Genomic DNA, 22,373 nt, shown 5'->3' on the forward strand with positions numbered 1-22,373 from the left:
TGCTGGTATTGAAAAAATACAACTTGTCCTTCATGCAGTTAAATCGATGGAGAAAATATAGGTGATGTGACCTTCCTAGTTTGCCACAGTATCTTTGCTACTGGACCTTCCTAGTGTGCCACTGTACGCTGGTAGGTAACTTTTGGTACTCCATTCTGTAGTACTACATTCTTTATTTTATATATAATTTAACCCTTTATAATCCAGTTTTGGATTCAGAGCTTCCTAGGGGGCTTTCTCTTTCTGCCATTATACAACGGTGCTATCTGCTGGCTGAAGCCAGTACTGCAGTATATGACTCGCTGGAAAGGCTCAGACAGCGGAATGACCAGCCATATACAGTAAGAAGACTGTCTGACATTGATGCTGCACAGGCTTTAATCAGAATGTTGGAAGACATCCGACAGTAAATTGGAAAGAGTTAACACAACACGTTGCAGTTCCTCATAGACACACAAATATGTCCTGCAAAATGTTTTCTGCCAAGCATAAGCCTTCTTGCATGCAAAACTAAGTTTATTTGTGCAGAGGAGACCCTTTTCCTAATGTCATCCGTTGTCATATAGGCACTTTGAAGAATCTCTGGAGAAGGCATCCCAGAATTCCCACTGCAGTACACCCCTGAGTCTCCTGACACTATGTGGATAACCCTGAGTATTATGTACTCTGGATCCCTGAATTCACTAGAAAGTCAGGTATACAGTTCAACATGGCAGGAGTCTTTCAGAGAGCTTTCATTGACTTAATGGTGGCCCAGACTAATTTGTACTCCCAACAATTTGTCACCCAATACCCCACCTCTGTTCTGCTAAACCCCATAGGTGGCGTTTTGGGGTTTTTAAATATTGGACTAGTAAAAAAGCCCAACGTAATAGGACCTTTTGGTGCACAGACTGCAGCGCACCCCGATGTCCCACTTGTCTGTGGCCTAGGTATGTATTGAAGCAATCCCTGGGTTTCTACATTATACTGATGATGGGCCGTCCCCTCCCAGGGAAGATCTACTATCTCAGTGCCAGGTTTGCCTAGGTATACACTTCGAGAAGAACACTTCTATTGAGGGGTCCCTGGTACATTTTAAAAGGAAGCCAGCACCTGCCAAGTAAGAACGAGAGATTTATAAGTTGGGCAAGAGTACATCAATAATCTTTATTTGTATAGTGCCAACTTATTCTCCAGCACTTTCGAGGCACATGGGGAACACAAACAATACATAAATCATGATACATCTGTAAGTTTAGGATTTATGAAGGGAACAGCACCTGATTTGGATCAACCCCTACGGAATGAGTGATAGATTTGGTGCACACTCGCTGAACCAGGGTTAAAATCTCTATCTGGATAACTTCTATAATGGCATCCCATTATTCAAGTGCCTGTTGTCCAGAAGTACTGTGGCATGCAGAACTGTAATAAACAAAATCAGGGAAGCCTCCCCAAGATGCGGCTTTGACAAACGTGTACAAAGGGCGAGAGCAGGGCATTGTTCAGCAACAACCTTTTGTGGGGACAAAGAGGGACATCTATATTGACCACAATACACTGCTAGAGCTGTGACCCATCACAGTGTGAAGTACCAGGAAACAGATGCCCAACCAGAATGCAGCTTGGACCAGAATGGGTAAATGGAAGGGACTAGCTTGTCAGGTAAAGTTCACCTGCGCCATGCAGAAATCTAGGGTATGGTACAAGAAACTGGCTGGACCCACTTAACAGATGGCACTATATAATGCATATGTGCTACATTGATGTGCAAGCCAGAGGGGAAGATTTCGGAAGTGCCAAGAGGTGGTTATCAGTGCATTAATATTTGGGAACCAGAAAAGGGCTAGGCCAGTACTTCTGGTAGAAAGGTCATACGCATTGTGCTAAGGAACACTTTCCCATTAAAGTCCGCCACACTGGAAAGAAAGAAATTTCCCAAAAAAGTACAGTGTGTATTATAAAAGAAGAATAAGAAAGGACACTGTTCTCCAATGTGAAACCTGCGCCGCGAAAATTGACCTGTGCATTAAAGATTTCTTCCGCATACATCATAAGTCTCTGCTACTCTGCACAGCTTATACTTATATCCCCAGAATTCAACATCATTTTGGCCGCTCCTTTTTTTGAGTTTGTCCATTTACCCAGGCAGCGGATTATGACCACGTGGAGTATTGCCATACCCAGAGTACAGTGTAAGAAATTATGGCATAATTGTCTGTCTCTAGTGACACAAGCTGCAAACACAAATTTTAGGCATTAAAATGGCATTTCAGTGGAAAAATTGCAATTTTCACTGCACCAAACATTGCACGTTGTATTTTTAAAAGTGAATTCAAAAACATCACTACGCTTCTATATGAAGGTCTAGAGGGCCATAGTTTCAAAAATAGTCCCCTTCTAATATTTCAACCCCCTTAGCCTTTGTAATCATGACATTTATGCATTACATAACAAAGTTGGTCTTTGAAAAGGGGCCCTTTTTTATCTTTACTATGGAGTCCCTTCTCTTCTATGTAGGCCACTGCCTAAATTCCAAATAGGCCATGTCCTAAGGGGGGTTAAAATTTTTAAATTTTCACAATTTTAATGTACAATTAACTCTCTTGTCAGACTCCCTTTGTAGCCTCTGTTGGAGATTCAGTCACATTTGACTGGAAGAATAATGTTGTATTCTGCACTGCTTGCCATCAAAATGACAGACCTCGTGATGGAACCCGACAGACCCCATTATAAGCCAGTAGCGTCTGTGGGGTGCCATTGGTAACGGTTATGATGTATTTGGCATTCCATAACTTTTGTTTTTCTTTCCCAATGACAGGGCAGAAAAGCAAAATACTTTATGGAAGTATGAACAGAGCCTAAAGGATTTTTAAGTGGAGCCTGTGGGTGGGGGATGGTGAGCTGTGGCCATTTTTTTTTCTGTTTTTTTTCTTTTCCCCCCTGCCTCTACTTTTTGGTACCTTTTCCTTACGGTACTTTTAAGAGCCTTTTACACGCAACGATTAACGCTCAAAAGCCATCTTTTGAGCGATAATCATTCTGCGTACATGTTTGCCCATACTGTACTACCCATGCACTTTTCGTCCATCCCGGAGTTTAGCTAAGCTTAAAATCCGTTGGCCCTGATAGCCGGGACGGCACGCTGAGTTCTCTGCGGGCAGCGCTGATATTCTTTCAGCTGCTGTCCCGCTAGAGAGCAATAGCTATGTATTTAGAGAACAGACCACCCGCTGTTCTCTAATTACATGCAATTGAAGCTAGTTTGCTACTTATGGGCTGATTACTTTGCATTGGCTACTAATGGGGTAATCGCTCAAAACTGTCAGTTTCTGATGAATTTTGAGCGATCATCAATGTGTGTAAATGGGGTTTTAGACAAGCCAACTCTAGTTTGAATGAGTGAGCTAACTCATTTGCACTCATGCAGTCGTTAAGTCCTTGTATAAGCATAAGCAAATGAGAGGAACTGAACGATTGCGGTTTAAACTGAACAATAAAAGAATGAGCCAATGTTCATCTTATGCAGGCATAAAAGTCATTGACAAGCAAAAAGAAGCCTGGCATGGAGGCTCAGCACCATCCCTAACGGTGGGTCCGGAGAAACCGTCAAGCATAGCCATTTAGACTTTTACATACAACCACATTATACAAAAGGCTGACAATGGGAGAGGGCTCCCCCTGTTCATTGGAACCCTGCGATGTGATGGGTCGCTATGCCAGCCGGAGGCACAAACATGGCCTCAAAGTCTGCCATCTATGGCAGCCTATGAAGCTCAGCCTCTGGACCATAACAAGATATACTGAGGTATTCCAGTGTATTATACGAACAAGCAAATGTAGTGACATTAAAGTTCCCTAGTGAGACAAAAAAAAAGTCAAACTCCACTCTTTCCCCTTTCAGGGCTCATTTACACATACATGTGTGTAAGTTGCACCTGAGTTTCTTGGGCACAACTTGCTTTAGACAGCACATGGATACAGGTCCTGGTGCAGTCCAAGCCCCAAGGTTATTGGACATTGCATCTCTTATTCTAGTCCTTAATGCAGTGAAAATGGGACCTGCTGTGATTTTATATGCACAGGCCGCTGGGCTGTGTGAAGTCAGACGCATGTCTGAAAAGACTCATTAAAGTGAATGGGTGCATGTTGTGTCCATGTGCAGCCCGATGCAAACACTGACTACGCACAAGCAAAATACACGCATGTGTGAATAAGCTCTGTGTCCATGTCCTGTCTGAGAATCACACGTGCAAATTAAAGTATTTAAAAAATACACAGATTAGGTATCATCCGGTTTGTAATAACCCACATAAATTTAATACATTTAACCCATATGGTGTATGCTATGAAAATAGCTAATTTTCCATTTCTCTACTCTCAAAAACTGAATACAAAGCGATCAAAAGGTCCCATTGATCACCAACTCATCCTGTAAAGAGAAACGCCTCATACAGCACCATTGATGGGGGGGAAAGAAAATTTGGGCCTTTTTGAATGCAACAATAAAGAACAATAAAAGAAGGGGGAAAAAAGAAAAAACTTGAAAAGTATAAATTTGATATTGACCTAATTGTACTAACCTGCAGACTTTAACATATTTATACCGCACACTGAACACTGTTACAAGGAAAAATGCCAGAATTGTAGATTTTTGTTAATCTTGCCTCTAGAATAAAAATGGAGGGAAAAAGTGATGAAATTGTTTTTTGTTCCCAAAAATCCCGCAAAAAGACACACCCTCATTGAGCCCAGTCGATGGAAAAATAAAAATGCTATGGTTCTTGGAATACAGAAACACAAAAGCAAAGCTTGAAAATGTTTAGCGTACAATAGCCAAGCATAAATAAAACTCAGTTATTTGGTTCCCACATTCTGCCTGCAGTAAAACTGAAATCTAAGAAACGGTGGAAATTATAAGTTTTATATATATACTCCAAAATGATGCAGTTTAAAAAATACGACTTATCCTACAAAAAACAAGCCCTAAAACGACTATGTGGACAGAAAATTATGGCTCTAGGAACATGCTGACAAAAAATGTCAATAAGGCACAAACGGGCTTCAGTACTAAGGGGTAACATTTCCAGACAAAATAGCACAGCATGATGGACCTTACAGACCTCATTTATAGGCAATGGTTGCCTTTTGTGTCCTTTCAGTGGGAGATCCAGCGTTTTATTTTCATTGTTTGGCTCCTAAGACAGAATTTGTATGTATAATAGATTACATCCCACCGTAGCTTCCAATTTAGTCACTGAGACCAGTTTTGATTTGGCAGATAACTGAAATGCTAAATACCAGCTAATTCTAGTTCTGTCAAGTCTTGTACAGCAGGTCCCGTTGTTGAGTTTGTAGGGCTAAAGAGACTTGCGGCCATTGGTGCAGCCTGATATCCTGCAGTGTTGAGAGAGGGGGAAAAACAGAACGGAGATGCTAGCTTTCTTCATTACAGGGAATACAATTCCTACCAGTTTCCAAATCTGTTAATCAAAATAAATCCCTGGATCAATAACCCTTCTGAGATGATCGTGTGACTATAACATGTAATATTGTTAGGAGAGACATCCAGGCCCCTCTTTTGAGCTTTTTTTTTTTTTTTTTTTTTTTTTTTAAATCAACTAAAGTCTAATTTTTATCTCTGTGGGTGCTGGACAAGTGCCCAAAACTATACATGTTACTGGTCATACCAAGCATGGAACCTTGTGGAAACTAAGAACTATATGCTCTTCCTATGGTCCGAAGCCATTTATCATGCATCCCATTATGCTATTTGCCTTGACTGCTACCTGACACTGGTTGCTCCAGTTAAAGGGAACCGGTCATATTAAACATATATATTTATATAGTTTTGTGGGAAGAGATTCAGTATAACTTGTATGTTATTGATCTAGATTTCTACTTATTTTGAATTCGAGTTCAGTTGGTGGTTTTAACCATCCACAGTTATCACACTGCACACTAATAGTATGTTTACATGCAAAAGTGCCATCACCAGACCAGCGGTGCCGCACTTGGTGCAGGCTGCTGGGTGCCTGCTGAAGGAGTATGCTGACAGCCAAAGGAGGTGAACGCTGTATCTTCTGAAGTGGTTCGGGTTTTTTTGGCTCTGATTGGGATGCAGAATCTTTTGCAGACATTCCGCAGCATTTCCACCCTGTGTAAACCTACCCCGGAACGGGAAATACTGCCAGTTGCTGATTAGGACCGCCCACCAGACTCCTAAGCCTAGGATGATCAATAAATGACCATTATACTGAATCTTTCCCATAAGACTACATATCAATCTGCTCCGCTCCTCCTGCTCTATAACATACTACCTACAGATTGGAAACCATATTCAATAGGTTCCCTTTTACTGTCCGCTTAAATCCCCAAGACCTTTTCTGTGTGGATTGATTTGTATTTCAGGTTACATTTGATTACACTTAAATGTGGAGGTTTGTACTTTAGTGATCATAAATTATTTATCAAACAGGAAATCTACCGCAGCTCTATGCCGGCTTCAAGCTTCCAGCAGCAAAAGCTGAGAGTATGTGAAGTATGCTCTGCCTATCTGGGACTCCATGATAACGACAGAAGACTGGCTGATCACTTTGGCGGCAAATTACACTTGGGCTTCATTGAAATACGTGAGAAATTAGATGAATTAAAGGTATTTTTATTATCTTTTTCTTCTATGTAAAAATGTGTTTCTCCATTTAAGGACCCGTTCTGGAAATAACGTTAGACGTTTGCCGTAGACTTGGAAGAGATCTGCAGCTGAAACTGCATGCATATTTGCTCATAGATTACCTCCATTAGTGTTTGGTAAAGCAAACCCATGTGACTAATCAGCATGGTGTGGATTATACAATTTCCACAGTCATTATTTTCACTGATTTCTTTTCCAGTACATGTGAATGAGGCATAAAAACACCATTTACATGCAGTGCTGGCAGAGTTTGGCTGGGCTCAGGTGTAGAATAGGGCAGCATCTGTAATATGGGAAAACGCCCCAATTGTGGCCTAATTTTTTTTACTATTTTCTTAGAACATTTCTTCATTTTCCACAATTCTCTTTGCAGATTCCATTTATTTTAAAAGATTTCTGTAAATGTAAACTTGTTAATGGAATTTAAAATCTTTGAAATAGAGAATAGTGGCTGAAAAACAGGAGAAGCGAAATCAAGATCGGCTCAAACGCAGAGAAGAGAGGGACAGAGAAGAACGGGACAAGTTGAAAAGAAGGTAATGAATAAGCAAGTAATTATCACAGATGGTGTGCCTTGTACAGAGGGACGGACGCCAGGAGGCATCAGCACTTTCTTATTATTGATTTATGGGCATGTGAAATGAACGTCCTGTAGGAGGATTACGGCTCTGTGTTCCTGAAGGTGCTGGCCGTTAAGTGTCAGCGCTGAACATCATCAGTTGTCATGTTCAAACCATTGTGTAATGATTTCCAGTAGTAGTGTTGTCTGCATCTTCTGTCTTCCTATGGGTACAGGATTTCTACACAAGGCACCTGTTTGTGTGTAAATGTGTTACATATATAATTTGTGTGTGCCTTTTACATTGTAATATATTATAATTTTTGCCATGCGTGTAATATATTACCTGTAGGGAAATGATTTGTATACTGAGGACAATCTACCTCCCCTCCCTGTGTGTGTATATACTGAGGAGAATCTAATGCTCCTCTATGTGTTTACATATTTTATTCCTTGGTTCCTCGGAAGTAACCACGACGTCATAAAATTTTCACTGCGAACAACAGGTAAACGCCTTTAGCAAATTAACTTGGGCGAAGCCGGGTATATTAGCTAGTTTTAAAATCTAGCTAGTGACATGGAAAATTAAAAGGTATTAAAAATTCACTCCCTTATTATAATGTTTGTTGAACACGATCAGAAAATGACCCATTTTCTAAAAACAAAGATCTGCATTCCACAAATTTTCTGAGGACCCATTCCCCTTAAAATTATTGCACTTTTTATTATTGCATTACGAATAAGAAATTTGCTATGTACCCCTATGTTCACATGGGTGAAATCTACGTGGATTGAAATGGTTAAATTATTGAACATACCATTTTATTCCTGTATAGGTCTAGATCCAGAGAAAAGCGTAGACATCGTTCTTCCTCCCGGGAGCGCAAGAGAAAAACACGTTCCAGGTCCCGTGAGAAACGCCACCGCCACAGATCACGTTCTGGCAGTCGCAGTCGTAGTCACAGTCATCAACGAAGTCGTGATGGGAGCAGAGATCGGAGTTCCAAGTCAAAGTATGTCTTCTGCTTTAATGAGTAACTGAAGTTTGAAATAACTTTTGCCATGTCAAAGTGACACATAAAAAGCTTTGCCAGATAAATAGTAGGTCACCAGCAGCACTCCTCCTCACCACAAAAGTGGCCGGACCTTCACCACGCATCAGCCGCCACGAATCTGAACTTGTTCCCCAATCAAGTCCAATGTAAAATAAAGCCGCAGCATCCAGGTTGCACAGAACGTATCAAAACTTTACTCTTCCCATGACATAGAGACATAAAAAGCTTTGATCCGTGAGAGTCTGGGTGTGGAGACCCCCTCTGATCGCTGGACTGTGAAGGGGCTACACACCTCGCCCCAAACGCTCACCTTGAAATTATTATTCTGTGTTTAATTGGTATTAGAAGCACCATACATGTGATCCTAATTAGAGATGAGCGAGCACCAAAATGCTCGGGTGCTCGTTGCTCAAGTCGAACTTTCCGCAATGCTCGAGGGTTCGTTTCGAGTAACGAACCCCATTGAAGTCAATGGGCGACTCGAGCATTGTTGTATATCACCCATGCTCCGCTAAGGTTTTCATTGGTGAAAATCTGCAAAACCCAAGAAAGTAATGGAAACGGCACAGAAACGGATAGGGCAGGCGAGGGGCAACATGCTGGGCTGCATTTCAGGTTCCCAGGTCCCACTATTAAGCCGCAAGAGTGCCCCCCCCCCCCCCCCCCACCTAACAATTTTTACTTCGGACAAACCCTCACTAGCAAGGCATACCTTAGCTAAGCACCACACTACCTCCAACTAAGCACTAGCACTGCCTGCGGGACACACCGCTGCCTCTTCTCCTGGGTTACATGCTGCCCAACCCCCCCCCCCCCCCCAGCACGACCCAGCATCCACAGCGCACACCAAAGTGTCCCTGCGCAGCCTTCAGCTGCCCTCATGCCACACGCTGGCTGCATAGCCACACCACCCTCATGTCTATTTATAAGTGTGTCTGTGATCAGGAGGAACTGCAGGCACACACTGTAGAGGATTAGCAGGGCCAGGCAGCGACCCTCTTTAAAAGGGGCGGGGCGATAGCCCACAATGCTGTACAGAAGCAATGAGAAATCCAATCCTGTGCCACCTCCGTCAGGAGCTGCAAATGTGGGGATAGCAATGGGGAATTCATGTGCCACACAGTATTCATTCTGTCAAGGTGTCGCATAGTTCAATCGACACTGCAAGGGGAAAGCCATCTGCACTCTGCCCCCTACCCAAGTCAGTCAGTGTCTTTGTGCCAGACAGGTCAAACACCGCGATGGGAACTAAGTTTGCACCAACAGCATAGGTGGGTCCTAGGAAACCCAGGACATGAACAAAAAATAGATCTGAGCGGCTAAACATGGCAGACTTGCACCGTGTCCACAGCATAGGCCTCGGCCCACAGCTTCAGCAATGCTAGGCAGGAAGCGGACTTTCACTGCACCCAGGACATAGGCCTCTGCACAAACCCTCAGCAATCGCGGTCCTACAGCGGACTCCAATGCTAGCGTAGCTGTGCACATCTCATTAGTGCTGTATTGCTCCTGTAGTTTGTCCCAATGCAGTGTCCCGGATAGTGGGCCACACTGCATGCCCCAGTTTTTATAAGTAGACACAGGCAGGTACAACTCTGTGTGGACCGACAGCATGGGTGGGTCCCAGGAAGCCACCGGCGGTACATAAATCCCATTGCATTGGCCTGCACAGCTGAGGTAACGTCAGATTAAATACAGGTGGGCTTCGGCCCACACTGCATGCCCCAGTCAGACTGGGGTTTTTTATAAGTATACACAGGCAGGTACAACTCCCTAATGTGAAGTCCGTGTGGACCCACAGCATGGGTGGCTCCCTGAAACCCACCGACGGTACATAAATATATCCAATTGCAGTGCCCTGGACAGCAGAGCTAACGTCAGATTAAATACAGGTGGGCTTCGGCCCACACTGCATGCCCCAGTCAGACTGTGGTTTTTTATAAGTCGACACAAGCAGGTACCACTCCCTAATGTGAAGTCCGTGTGGACCGACAGCATGGGTGGCAGTGGGAGTGGGGTGGCTGCCTCTACCCCTGGCCACCCCACTGCCTCTTCCAACCTGTCCTGCGGCTGCAATTGCCTTCCCCTCTGAAGACGTGTCCTCAGTTGGCTTATCACACCAGGTGGGGTCAGTCACCTCATCGTCCAGCGGCCCTTCCTCCGAATCCTCTGTGTACTCCTCCCTCGGACTTACCGCCCTTACTACTACCTCACTGATAGACAACTGTGTCTCATCGTCCTCCTCACCCACTGAAAGCTCTTGAGACAGTTGCCGGAAGTCCCCAGCCCCGGACCCCGGGAACTTTCCAAAGGTTGGGCATCGGTCACGACAAACTCCTCCGGTGGGAGAGGAACCATTGTTGCCCAATCTGGGCAGGGGCCCGAGAACAGTTCCTGGGAGTCGGCCTGCTCCTCAGAATGTGTCATTTTCATGGAGTGAGGAGGCTGGGAGGAAGGAGGAGCAGCATCAAGAGGATTCAGAGTTGCAGCAGTGGACGGCGTAGAAGACAGGGTGGTCGATAGATTGCTGGATGCACTTTCTGCCATCCACGACAGGACCTGCTCACACTGCTCGTTTTTTAATAAAGGTCTACGACGTGGACCCAAAAATTGTGATATGAAGCTGGGGACCCCAGAAACTGTCCTCTCTCCTACTCCCGCAGCAGCCGGCTGTGATTCGCCTGGACCAGGAACTCTGCCTATACCCACACCCTCACTTGGAACTCCGCGTCCTCGCCCACGTCCCCTACCCCTACCCCTCAGCATGGTGGATTAAGAATCGAGCAGAGACAGAGCTGTGTAAAAAAGTTTGGGAATTATTGCTGCGCAGTTGGTGGCTGCCAGCGGTAATATAATGCTAAATGAAGCCAGAGATAAATTATAAGGAAGGCTGCACGCAGGTCTTGCTGTGCACTATGCAGTTTGGATGGATGTGAAGTCCCACAGGCCACGCCGGCAAATGCACTGGGTCACCGTCAGCCGTAAAAAGGATTTCTTTTTAAAATCTCCTTTTTTTTCGATGCAATGCAGGCTGAGGCTATGCGGTGTGGTATTGCACTTTCAATCTATGGGTGTCAGACACACTGTGCACTTGTGTAAAAAATTTGGGGTTTCTTGGCGTACACTTGGAGGCAGACAGCGCTGACGTAACGCTAAGCGCGGACAGACAAATATTTAAATGAAGGCTGCACGCAGGCCTTGCTGTGCACTATGCAGTTTGGATGGGCGTGAAGTCCCACAGGCCACGCAGGCAAATGCACTGGGTCACAGTCAGCCGTAAAAAGGATTTCTTTTTAAAATTTCCTTTTTTTCTATGCAATGCAGGCTGAGGCTAGGCAGTGTGTATTGCACTTTCAATCTTTGGGCGTCTGACACACCGTACACTTCTGAGACAGCATGAGTGTAACACAGAGCGGTGTAAAAAATTTGTGGTTTCTTGGCGTAGACTTAGAGGCAGACAGCATTGACGTTACACTAACTGCGGACAGGAAAATATTTACATGAAGGCTGTACGCAGGCTCTGCTGTGCAATACTGAAGTACTACAACTCCCAGCAACCACGGAGTTCAATGCACACGGTCACAGGTAGCCCTAAGAAGGACCGTTGGGGTTCTTGTAGACAGGATTCTACACTACCACTGTCCCTGCCTGACCAATACTGCCCCTATACTCAAGTACAGCCTGCAGCCTGAGAACGCTATAGCCTGCACGGCCGATATACATTAAAAAAAAAAATAGTGCAAAACTGCTCACAGCAGCCATAATAGTAATGCACTAGGTGAGCTGTGGCCCTAAGAAGGACCGTTGTGGTTCTTGAAGACGCTAACACTGTCCCTATAGCAGCAGCAGCATTTTCCCTGATCTCTCTTCGCGTGTGTCTGGCGAGCCGCGGGCGGGGCTGATTTTAATACTCGGGTGTCATCTGATCTCGCCAGCCACTCACTGCAGGGGGGTGGGATAGGGCTGGAACATCACAGGAGGAAGTTGTAATGCCTTCCCTGTCTTTCTATTGGCCAGAAAAGGGCGCAAATTTCTCAGGGAAGGAAATGTAATGGAGTCGAGTGCCGCGTGGTGCTCGTCTCGAGTAACGAGCATCTCGAACACCCTAATACTCGAACGAGCATCAACCTCGGACGAGTACGTTCGCTCATCTCTAATCCTAATCTTTTATCTGGAAATACAAGCGGGTTTAGGAGTGAAAGAGCACCATGTACATCTATGGTCTAATTTGGTTATTTACATCACTGTTTAGCAATTGCAGAGGCTCTGAGGTGATACGATAAATGAAACTCCCACAAAGTGACCCCCATTTTGGATGCTGCACAGCTTACGACATCTCTCAATGGGTGTAATGTGCATTTTAACTTCACAGGTGTTTTCTAGAAATGCCATGCATAGCAGATGGTAAAAAGTTAAAATTGCTAGTTTCTCCACAGATATGCCATTTCAGTGCCCAATAAGCTGTGCCCTGCTTTACCCATTGGTGACACTTGCCTTATAAACTAAGCAGGTTCTCCAAAGTATGAAGATGTCATATATGTGGACTTATATCTCTGGGTAGCCTGCAGGAACTCCATGTAGCTCTTGCAGTGCAGGTTCTGCTGGAATCCAGTTATAAAAAGTGTGAACTATATGGGGTGTAACTATAGATGAGCGAGCATTGCCTTTAGCGAGTATCTCCCCCGCTCGAGACTGCAGGTTCGGGTGCCGGCAGCGGGCACGGAGCTGCGGGGGAGAGCGGGGCGGAACGGAGGGGAGATCTCTCTCTCCCTCCCTCCCCCCCCCCCCCCCCCCTCCCTCCTGCTGACAGCCGCTACTCACCGCTCCCCCACACCGGCACCTGAACCTTCAGTCTCGAGCGGGGGAGATACTCGCTAAAGGCAATGCTCGCTCGAGCAATTGCCTTGAGCGAGTATACTCGCTCATCTCTAGGTGTAACAGAGTAAAAATATGAAATCCATTTGCATGGAACCTTTTATGCAGAGGTAAGGTTTTTGGGGGGCATGTGTTGCACTAATAAGTGGTGACCTTGATGGTTTTGCTTTTGGAACACCCTGAGCAGGAATGACCTGTCTGGCCTGCATGTTGTGATTGTACTGCCTGTATGATGAGCACAGACAGCTTTTTGTACCTCACCTTTTGGTTTTCTGCTTCAGCACTTGATTGAAGTGATTATGCTTCCCATACACCTCTTCTAGTCCAGGATGCCATCTGGTTTGTGGTTGGGTCTGTCGTTACTGTGTATTGTAGTCCGTATAAGGACACCCCTTGTACTTCACCAGCAAGGTGTTCTCGCTGCATAAGTGTGCTGCTCTCGCACCTTCTCGGTGTAGGAAGACCCCCCCAGCTTGTTGGTTACAGAACCTCTACATTCTAGCTCTTATCCCACCTAGAAGTGTTGCCCCTCGTCCAGCAGTAGGTGGACCTAAACCCACACAATTTCCCCACTAATTCCTAGGATGAGGAGTCATTCTGGTCTTTCAGTCCTGGTGTCTTTCCCTTCATACTCGCAAAACCTGTGAATGCATCCACCCATATCGTCACACTGATTCACATCTTGACTTGCTTACTGCATCGTTAAACACTAAGCACTTAACACTCGAACTGTGTGAACATCTTGGTAGAAGGGAGATGTATTGTATTGCATGGGGTTAAGTTTGAGTTTGGCCTCCACTGACTTACATTGTCATCAACATGGCTTCTTATCATGTGTCACTTCTTACAGCCCTCCCAAAAATACGTAATGTAGCAGTTAAACTACATGCTGAAAGATGGCTGCCAGGTCATGTGACCTCACATCCACAGCTGAGCCAACTTAATTCTTGCTTTAGAGGGAAGAGCAGGGGTGCAAAGCCTGCAGGCCACATGCAGCCTGTGGCGCTATTTTGTGCAGTCCACGACCATTTTGGCACAGATATGCTTGTCTATATTTGGTGGCAGCCCACGTGTATTCTATATGAGAGGAATGGAACATAGTGTGAAAGCAGGAACAGCCATTTACAAGTGTAATCATCTTTGGGACAACCATCTGGGCTTCTGGGACCCCCTGAGTGCTTCTGAGAGGAGCTGTTGAGGTATGCATGTCTGTCTGTAGTGTAGTTATTCATAGTGGTAGTTCATGGGAGTAGTGAAACTTTTGGCCTTTTCATCATCTTGCATAAATTACAATGACGAGAACTGCATATGCGGTCTCCTTTATGAACATTGAAGAAGGTGACCCTCCTGCTCTGAATAGGTGGGAGTCGTGGAAGTGGAGCCAGCACCCATCAGATATTTTATGGCATATTCTTTCAAATGTCTTAGTTGGTTGTACTGTACGTTTTAGGAGTGCTTCAGTGGGACAATTTGGCCCTTAGTCATGAGAAGCATCCCTGGTCTAGAGACAGTATGGAAAAAAACAAAAGGTGACTATAGTATTGTAGAAACCCCTTTTCTGAATATACATATAAGCAAAGGACAGTCACACCTTAATGGTAATTTCCATCACTGGAATTGACAGCATAGTGAATGTATAGGTTGTGCTGGAAATGTCTGATTCATGCAGTTGTCTACTTACAGGAGTTTGAGGATCTGATGCCAAATACTGCAGGAGACATTTCTTGCAGGGTCCTTGTCTCGGTGCGGCAAAACTGTTCTGGCAGCATCAAGGGGACGTACTCAAAACAAGGCAGTTGGCTTTAATGATATGGCTGATCCGTGTATCTGTCACTTTTCTTGTGTTTGGGTGAGGGGGGGGGGGGGGGCATAAATTATATTAGGTATATTTGCCTACATGTCAACCATTTATCATAAGTAAATTGAATCTAGCAATTCCTTTCAGGTCCTCCAGAGATAAGGAGAGAACATCAAGAGAGCGAGATCGTTCCAGAGACAAAGAACGAAGGCGCAAGAAGCGCACCTATGAAACTGCTAACGGGAAGTCGGAGGAACGGAGTTCTGAAGAACGTGAAGCCGGAGAGATCTGAGGCCGCTTTGTCTTTTTTTCAGCTCCAAACTGTTGCTTAGTTTACTGCTGTTTTTGAAAGGGATAGTATCAAGGACAGTTGGCTACTTCTGCTAGGAATAGATGTGAGCTCAAATCTATGATTGGTATATATATATATATTGGTTTTAAACCATAAAGTCCTTCTTTTTAGTTATTGTAGACAATTTGTGTTCTAGTCTGTTTTGTCTATAACAGTTTATTTCAGCTCCTTTTAGTATTCTGTACATACTTCAGTTTTCTGTCAAATGGCAAGAAGTTTGTTTTTTTTATGGAGGGGGTGGTTTGACGCAAGAACTTTTTTACCCTTATTTCATTGCTTGAAAGCTACATTTGCTTAGTTTTGCCACATAAGATTTTCTGAATGTTGTTTGTACGCCACAACGACTAGATTCAGTGAGGAGAGCAATGTTCTCTGCCGTCATAGCTTCTGCTGTTTCATTTACAGAAATATTGGTTCCTCCTTTCTTGCTTTCTTTTTTTTTTTTTTAATTTTTTTTGCATTTCTTATTTAATATCAACTTAAAGGGAACCTGTCATCAACTAGAGGAGCCATAAAGTAAGTTATGGTGCTTCTAAGTTAGTTGGGTGTGAGTTCGGGGAGCCGTGTTCATACTCGTCTGCTCCTTGTTTCTGCGTGTGAATGGCTCCCCGGGCTCCTAGTCAGCTAAACTATAAGCACCAGTACTTACTTTATAGTGCCTGTAGTTGATGACAGGTTCCCTATAAATGCTAGAATTATTTTTTGTTAATAATGGCTGCGAAGTAAACAGTGGATGTTTTGGATGTTGCCTCCCCCCCCTTTCACCTTTCCCACCAATATCCCAATATCTTCAGTGTATTGTTGTAGTGATAAGAAAATGGCATATGGCATATGTCTGATCTGTAGAACCCCAAGTGCACGGACTGATTAAAGAGCAAAAAATACATTAATCTTCACAAAATACTAAGCTATGCTCATACTGGTGTTACAGTCTTAATGTATGACTGGTACTGTATCTACACTGTATCTGTCATGCATTCCGTCCTCCATGCTAACCAGTGCTCGCTCTCAGTAATGTGCAACTGGTTGTTAAAACATTCCTCTGTGGTGTTTGTGTGTAACATGAGGTTCAGTTGTCCTTTACACAAAGAATGACTGAAAGACAGGAAAATATTAATTGTTCTACTCATCCTCTTAGGAGCCCCATGCATCAAATAGATGGCATCTATATATATAAAGACGAAAGCCCTCACTGACTCACTCACTCATTCACTGACTGACTCACTCACTGACTGACTCGCCAAAAGTTCTCCAACTTCCCGATGTCGTAGAAACATGAATTTTGGCACAAGCATAGATGATCTCCAAAATAGGAAAAGTAATTGGGTCCCAACTCGATTATTTAATTCTAGCGCAAAAGAATTAGCGTCGAAATTTAACATACATAACCTAAATCTCTCACTTCCCAATGTCATAGAAACTTAAAATTTGGCACGGGCATTGATTATGTCATAAATAGGAAAAGTTTTGGGTCCCAACTCGATTATTTAATTCTAGCGCAAAAGAATTAGCGTCCAAATTTTACGTACGGAATCTAATTCTCTCACTTCCCGGTGTCATAGAAACTCGAAATTTGGCAGGAGCATTGATTATGTCATAAATAGGAAAAGCTAATGGGTCCCAACTTGATTATTCAATTCTATGCGCAAAAGAATTAGCGTCCAAGTTTTACGTACGGAATGTAATTTTCTCACTTTCCGGTGTCATAGAAATGTGAAATTTGGCACGAGCATTGATTATGTCATAAATAGGAAAAGCTAATAGGTCCCAACTCGATTACTTAATTCTAGCGCAAAAGACTTAGCGTCGAAATTTTACGTACATAATCTAAATCTCTCACTTCCCGAAGTCATAGAAACATGAAATTTGCCATAAGCATTGAATATGTCATAAATAGGAAAAGCTAATGGGTCCCAACTCGATTATTCAATTCTAGCGCAAAAGAACTAGCGTCCAAATTTTACGTACGGAATCTAATTCTCTCACTTCTTGGTGTCATAGAAACATGAAATTTGGAACGGGCATTGATTATGTCATAAATAGGAAAAGTTAATGGGTCCCACCTCGATTGTTCAATTCTAAGCGCAAAAGAATTAGCGTCCACATTTTACGTACGAAATCTAATTCTCTCACTTCCCGATGTCATAGAAACTTGAAATTTGGCACAGGCATTGATTATGTCATAAATAGAAAAAGCTAATGGGTCCCAACTCGATTATTCAATTCTAAGTGCAAAAGAATGTGTCCAAATTTTACGTATGGAATCTAATTCTCTCACTTCCTGATGTCATTTTATATAATGGAAACGTCGCATGGTTACCTCCCCGTGGTGTTTCCTGGGTAACGCAGAGAACTATGCAAAATGGTGGACATATTTTTTTCGGTATCTCTAAAGTAACCACGACTTCAGAAGACTTTCCGTGTGAACACCAGATAAACACCAGTACCAAATTAACTTGGGCGAAGCCGGGTATATCAGCTAGTTGACTTATAAGAGAAGGAACTGATCACCAAACCACTCCTTTTTTTTAAACCAGTACAGTCCTTTATGAATTTTTGTTGATTTTGTCAATTAGCAATACTGGCTTAACTGTACAATTTTCATGGCTGTATTCAATGCCAATATTGTTTATTAAAAATATATTAATGTCACCTTCCATACATCTTATTTTTCCTTATATTTTATCAGCTGAAATAGAACGTGTGAATGGAAAGCTATGGCCCTCACATTACAATTGCAGTTTTTTAGCAAAGTAATAGTTTATGCACTTAGGCAGGGGCGCACATGAACATCATGGGGCCTTGTAGCAAAAATTTGATTTGGGCCCCTATCCCTAAAAAAAAAAGTAAAAACTTGTTGCAAGCTTCCTTATCCTTTCCTGAGGGTTCTCTTTACACTGAATGATAGTCATTCAGATTTTTTCCAGATCACAGGAATCTAAATAAATGATAATCGTTCAGTGCAAATACTTGCAGTGACTGAATGATTTTTATACCTGCAGAAACTGGACAAATAAAATTATCAAGCAGTCGACCAGTGGAAACAGGTAATCATTCATCTATGAACCGCAACCTGTTTACTGCAAATAGAAGCAGGCAACTGGAACGATCTGGCGTTCTCCACCTCAATTCACTGAGCAATCGTCTATCCAGTGTGAAAGTACAGTAACTATTGCAGGCACGGTAATGCCATTTAAAAGGGCTCTTAATTCTTCCCAGTTCAGAAGGCCCCACATGGGTGGTGATTGTTGTGAGACAGGGCAGAGGCCATGCCATGCAGTACGGACAAACACTCAACGACTGTTTAAAAAAAAAACCCCACCAGAGACCCAGAAGTGATTCCAACTTTAACCTATAAAAAGCCTCTCGGACGCTCCTTGTGTGTAGTGACCTCTTCAGCTTGTGTAGAGGTTGTTGACCACTAGACATCTCTATGACGCAGAGAAGAGATTTCACCCCATTACCAGAGTCTGAGAGGGGTGCATTATTTGGATGTGAGAAGCTGGATGGTCGTATTGGTGAATTGTTCCCACCTGGGCTATTCTGACCACACTGTGAAGAGGTGTTGGGACCTCATGGCACCCATTAAGTGTACTGCCTTTGATACCCACCCTCTGTCATTGACGACGGCTGTGTTCGTGTCTGGAGACCTCGGAGTGAGCGCTTCAATCCTGCCTTTGCTATGGAGCGGCACAGTGCCCCCACTGCTGGTGTGATGGTCTGGGGGCCCATCGCATACGAAGTCAGTCACCCCTAGTACTGGTATGAGACACAATAACAGCTCAGCGATGTGTTCAGGACATCTTGCAGCCACATGTGTTCCTCCCATGGCGGCTTCAAAGAGGCATTTACCAGCAGGATAATACTCAGCCACACACACAAGGGGGTCAAAGGAATGTCCCCACAACATTGTCACACTTCCGTGGGTGCCCGGTCGCCAGATTTGTCACCAACATGTATAGGATAATCTGGGATGCCATCTTTGACAGGCTAGGAGTTTGCATAATCGACAGATTGTTACAGCAAATATGGAGTGATATGCAGCAGGATGCCCGCCCGTATCACAACTTGTATCCAAGCTAGAGGAGACCCAACAGGGTACAAGAGCCTCCATGCCCCCTATATCACATCTTATATCCAAGCTAGTGGCGGTACAACAGGGTACTAGAGCCTCCATGCCCATCCATCTCACATCTTATATCCAAACGATCTTGGCAACAGGCGTTATACTCGCCCTTTCTGCAAGTCCAGCCTGACAGCGGCAGCCACTGCTGAGTCTGTGACCGATGACTTCTCGCCTCTGTGAAGTTGCCGACATTGCAGTGCAGAGTCTGTGATCGCTGACCTCTCCCCACCAGCGGTGCGCTGAGTTGAGAGCTTCGCAGTCACAAACTTTGAAGCGACTGCTGGACCTGAGCTGCAGGCTGGGTGAGTGTAAAGCCTGTAGGGATACTGCCCTTGCCAGAGGGTGCTATCGGCCTTTTGGACTATTATGGGGGGTCACTATGTTGATTACTGTCACTATGGGAACACTACATGGTGGTCACTATTAGGGCTTATTCACAAAGGTGTAAGCGCATTTCAGTCGGGCAGATATGCCACGTTTTTCGGCGTTCCTGCACATTTATGTCCCTATTGCAGTGCATAATACGCACCAAAATAGGTCAGGCTGTGTATTTTTTTTTTCACACAATTGCACATCTTGTGGAAAAAAATGCACTCGTGAACAAACCCAATGAAATCAATAGGTTGAATTCACTGCATATTCCCCACACAAAAGTTATGCGCATAATACACTGTGCAAATATATGAGCGCGCCCTTACTATACAATTATAATTGGCTGATCTGGCCCCTACTGAAAATGAGTTCGACACCCTTGCTTTAATCCTTTACTCATTGGGTAGGAACAGGAAGCTTAAAAGGAAGGCACTATCTCAGGGTCTCCCTGTTCTTTCCAGGGGGCCAGGAGCTTACTCTCATTATGGCAGTTTGCCTTGTTAGAGCTTGTCACAGGCATCTATCCTTCCTTCTCTCACTCTGTATCACCAGTCGGGAGGGATAGCAGGGCCTTGGTAAGGACAGGTACCTAGACATTCGGAGTTCCTCCAGTCTTTTCCAACTATCTGTTGCCCAGCAGTGTAGAGTGCAGTGGGTGACATCAAGCAGTGGGCCTGAATCGGGGTGGCCCACACAGTCATCTGCAGGGTAAGGCACTCTGCTGCTTTTGGTTGCAAGTCTGGTGCCAGGTTTAAGATGGATGTCGTCTCTGACCTGAGGTCTGGAGGTAAGGGCTTATTCACATGAGTATATCGGCCGCTGTTTTCACGGCTGGCCAGTCGACATACACTACCATCTGATGCACTCCCCCTTTTCTCCTCCGCCTGTTTGCATAGGGGATAGGGGCAGAGCTAAGCTCCCATCCTCCCATTGCTGGCTGCAGACAAGAGAAGGGGGGGCGGATGCTTAGCTCTGCCCCCATCCCGCCCACTCCTATTGCAAACAGCCGGAGGGAAGGAGAGGCAACGCATTGTGGCCTCAGCACATATGTGCCCGGCCCATGGCGTTTGCATGGGCGCACAAGTGTTAGATTTGTGCGTCCGTTCCCGCGTTTTTATGGCGTTGACGGGCGCGCGTAAAAACACCTACGCTTGTGGGAAAGAGCCCTAAGACTGTTAAGATGTTATGTGGTGTTAAATCTCCTGCTGTAACCATGTGTAAACTAAAGAACACTATAGGTGGCAGTATGTGCACTGGAAGTGTGAATGGGCTGAAGGTTTCCATGCAGCATTTTACTGTTATGTGGTTGATCTTAAAGGCTATGTACATGTTTGCACTCTTTTTTCTTTAATCAATGTGTTTTTGGAAACGAAGACTTCTTGTAATTGGTTTTCATTAAAAATTTCTAATTGTTTGGTTTCTATCCTTGTATTGTTTTTCAAGACATTGCAATCCGAAGGACTGAAATCCTACTACACGGCCAAGAAACGTGTGAGTTAGTACAAAACGTGTGAGTTAGTACATTGCGAGACACACAAATCTTGTGCAAATATGAACCCTATTCTTTTAAATGGAGTTGTATATACGGAATGCATCACCCATTGATTTCAATGGGACCTTAAATACATTGCATGGTTCTTGCATGCTGTGCATCTGACTGTGATGCAAGGTTTCCAATTGAAATCAATGGGAAACACTTACGATCCTCTATTGTTTGAGAGGATTGGAATTTCATAGATGCGAGGTGTTTTTGACTGGAAATCGCCTTGTATCCGTGGGTAAAACGCAGATTGCCGAGCGCTCGCCCATATGTAGGTAGCCTAAGCCTAACTTCACACTGGCAAGCGCGATATTGGGCTGTGAATTCCCACTCCCCACATCGCGCTCCCTACAATGTGAAATCCCTGAGGATGCGAGGCGTTTTCATGGCAAAACTGCCTTGCATCACTTCGAGGATAAAGGGAACCTCCGCCAGACTGACAGCCGCAATGATTTTTTTTGCAGATTTTCTCCCTTCGTTTCCAATTGGGGATCTTGCATTACGTACACTTAGCACATGGTGCAATGCTGCCGCCAGCGCCATTGCAAACAACGGGCGGTGCGATGCGAGAGCATGAACAAAATAGAACATGCCACGACTTCTTTTCTGCATAGCATCGCTTCGTGGTGCTATGCAGGGAAACCTCACTCATGTGTATGACCCCATTCAAAAGAATTAGGGATTAAATTTGCGCGTCTCGCAACACACGTCACGTGTGAAGCCAACTTAAGGCTTCTTTCACATAGGCGTTGGGATTTTTCCGCTGTCCTGGTCGGGCTAAATCTCCCGTTTTCTCACCTGTTCAATATACGCCGTAGCCTGGAATTCCGTGGGCCAGGGAGAGAGACTTTAGCGCTGCTAAGGTATCTCCCCATCCCCTTGCAAGCTCCTAGTGTCAATAGCGTCAAAGCCTACGGGAGCTGCTGGGAGGGGGAGGGACTTTAGCAACACAAACCGCTGCTAAACTCTCCCCCTTTCCTTTTCTGACAGCTCTTATAAGCTCTCATATTATTCTATGGG

At 44.4% G+C, this 22,373-nt stretch overlaps 1 protein-coding gene across 2 annotated transcripts in view; it reads left to right on the forward strand.

Annotated features, from left to right (window-relative positions):
- Nucleotides 1–21,236, forward strand: part of LUC7L2 (LUC7 like 2, pre-mRNA splicing factor) — a 78,335-nt gene extending 57,099 nt beyond the window's left edge. For both annotated transcript variants that reach the window (XM_066596205.1, XM_066596204.1), the window contains 4 exons: nt 6,461–6,637; nt 7,118–7,212; nt 8,072–8,248; nt 15,111–21,236. In XM_066596205.1, coding sequence (XP_066452302.1) covers nt 6,461–6,637; nt 7,118–7,212; nt 8,072–8,248; nt 15,111–15,255 — 594 coding nt within the window. In that variant the 3' untranslated portion in view covers nt 15,256–21,236. The remainder of the gene's footprint in view (nt 1–6,460; nt 6,638–7,117; nt 7,213–8,071; nt 8,249–15,110) is intronic.
- Nucleotides 21,237–22,373: the final 1,137 nt, after the last annotated feature.

Source organism: Eleutherodactylus coqui, chromosome 3 (genome assembly GCF_035609145.1).
Source record: "Eleutherodactylus coqui strain aEleCoq1 chromosome 3, aEleCoq1.hap1, whole genome shotgun sequence".
Lineage (NCBI taxonomy): Eukaryota > Metazoa > Chordata > Amphibia > Anura > Eleutherodactylidae > Eleutherodactylus > Eleutherodactylus coqui.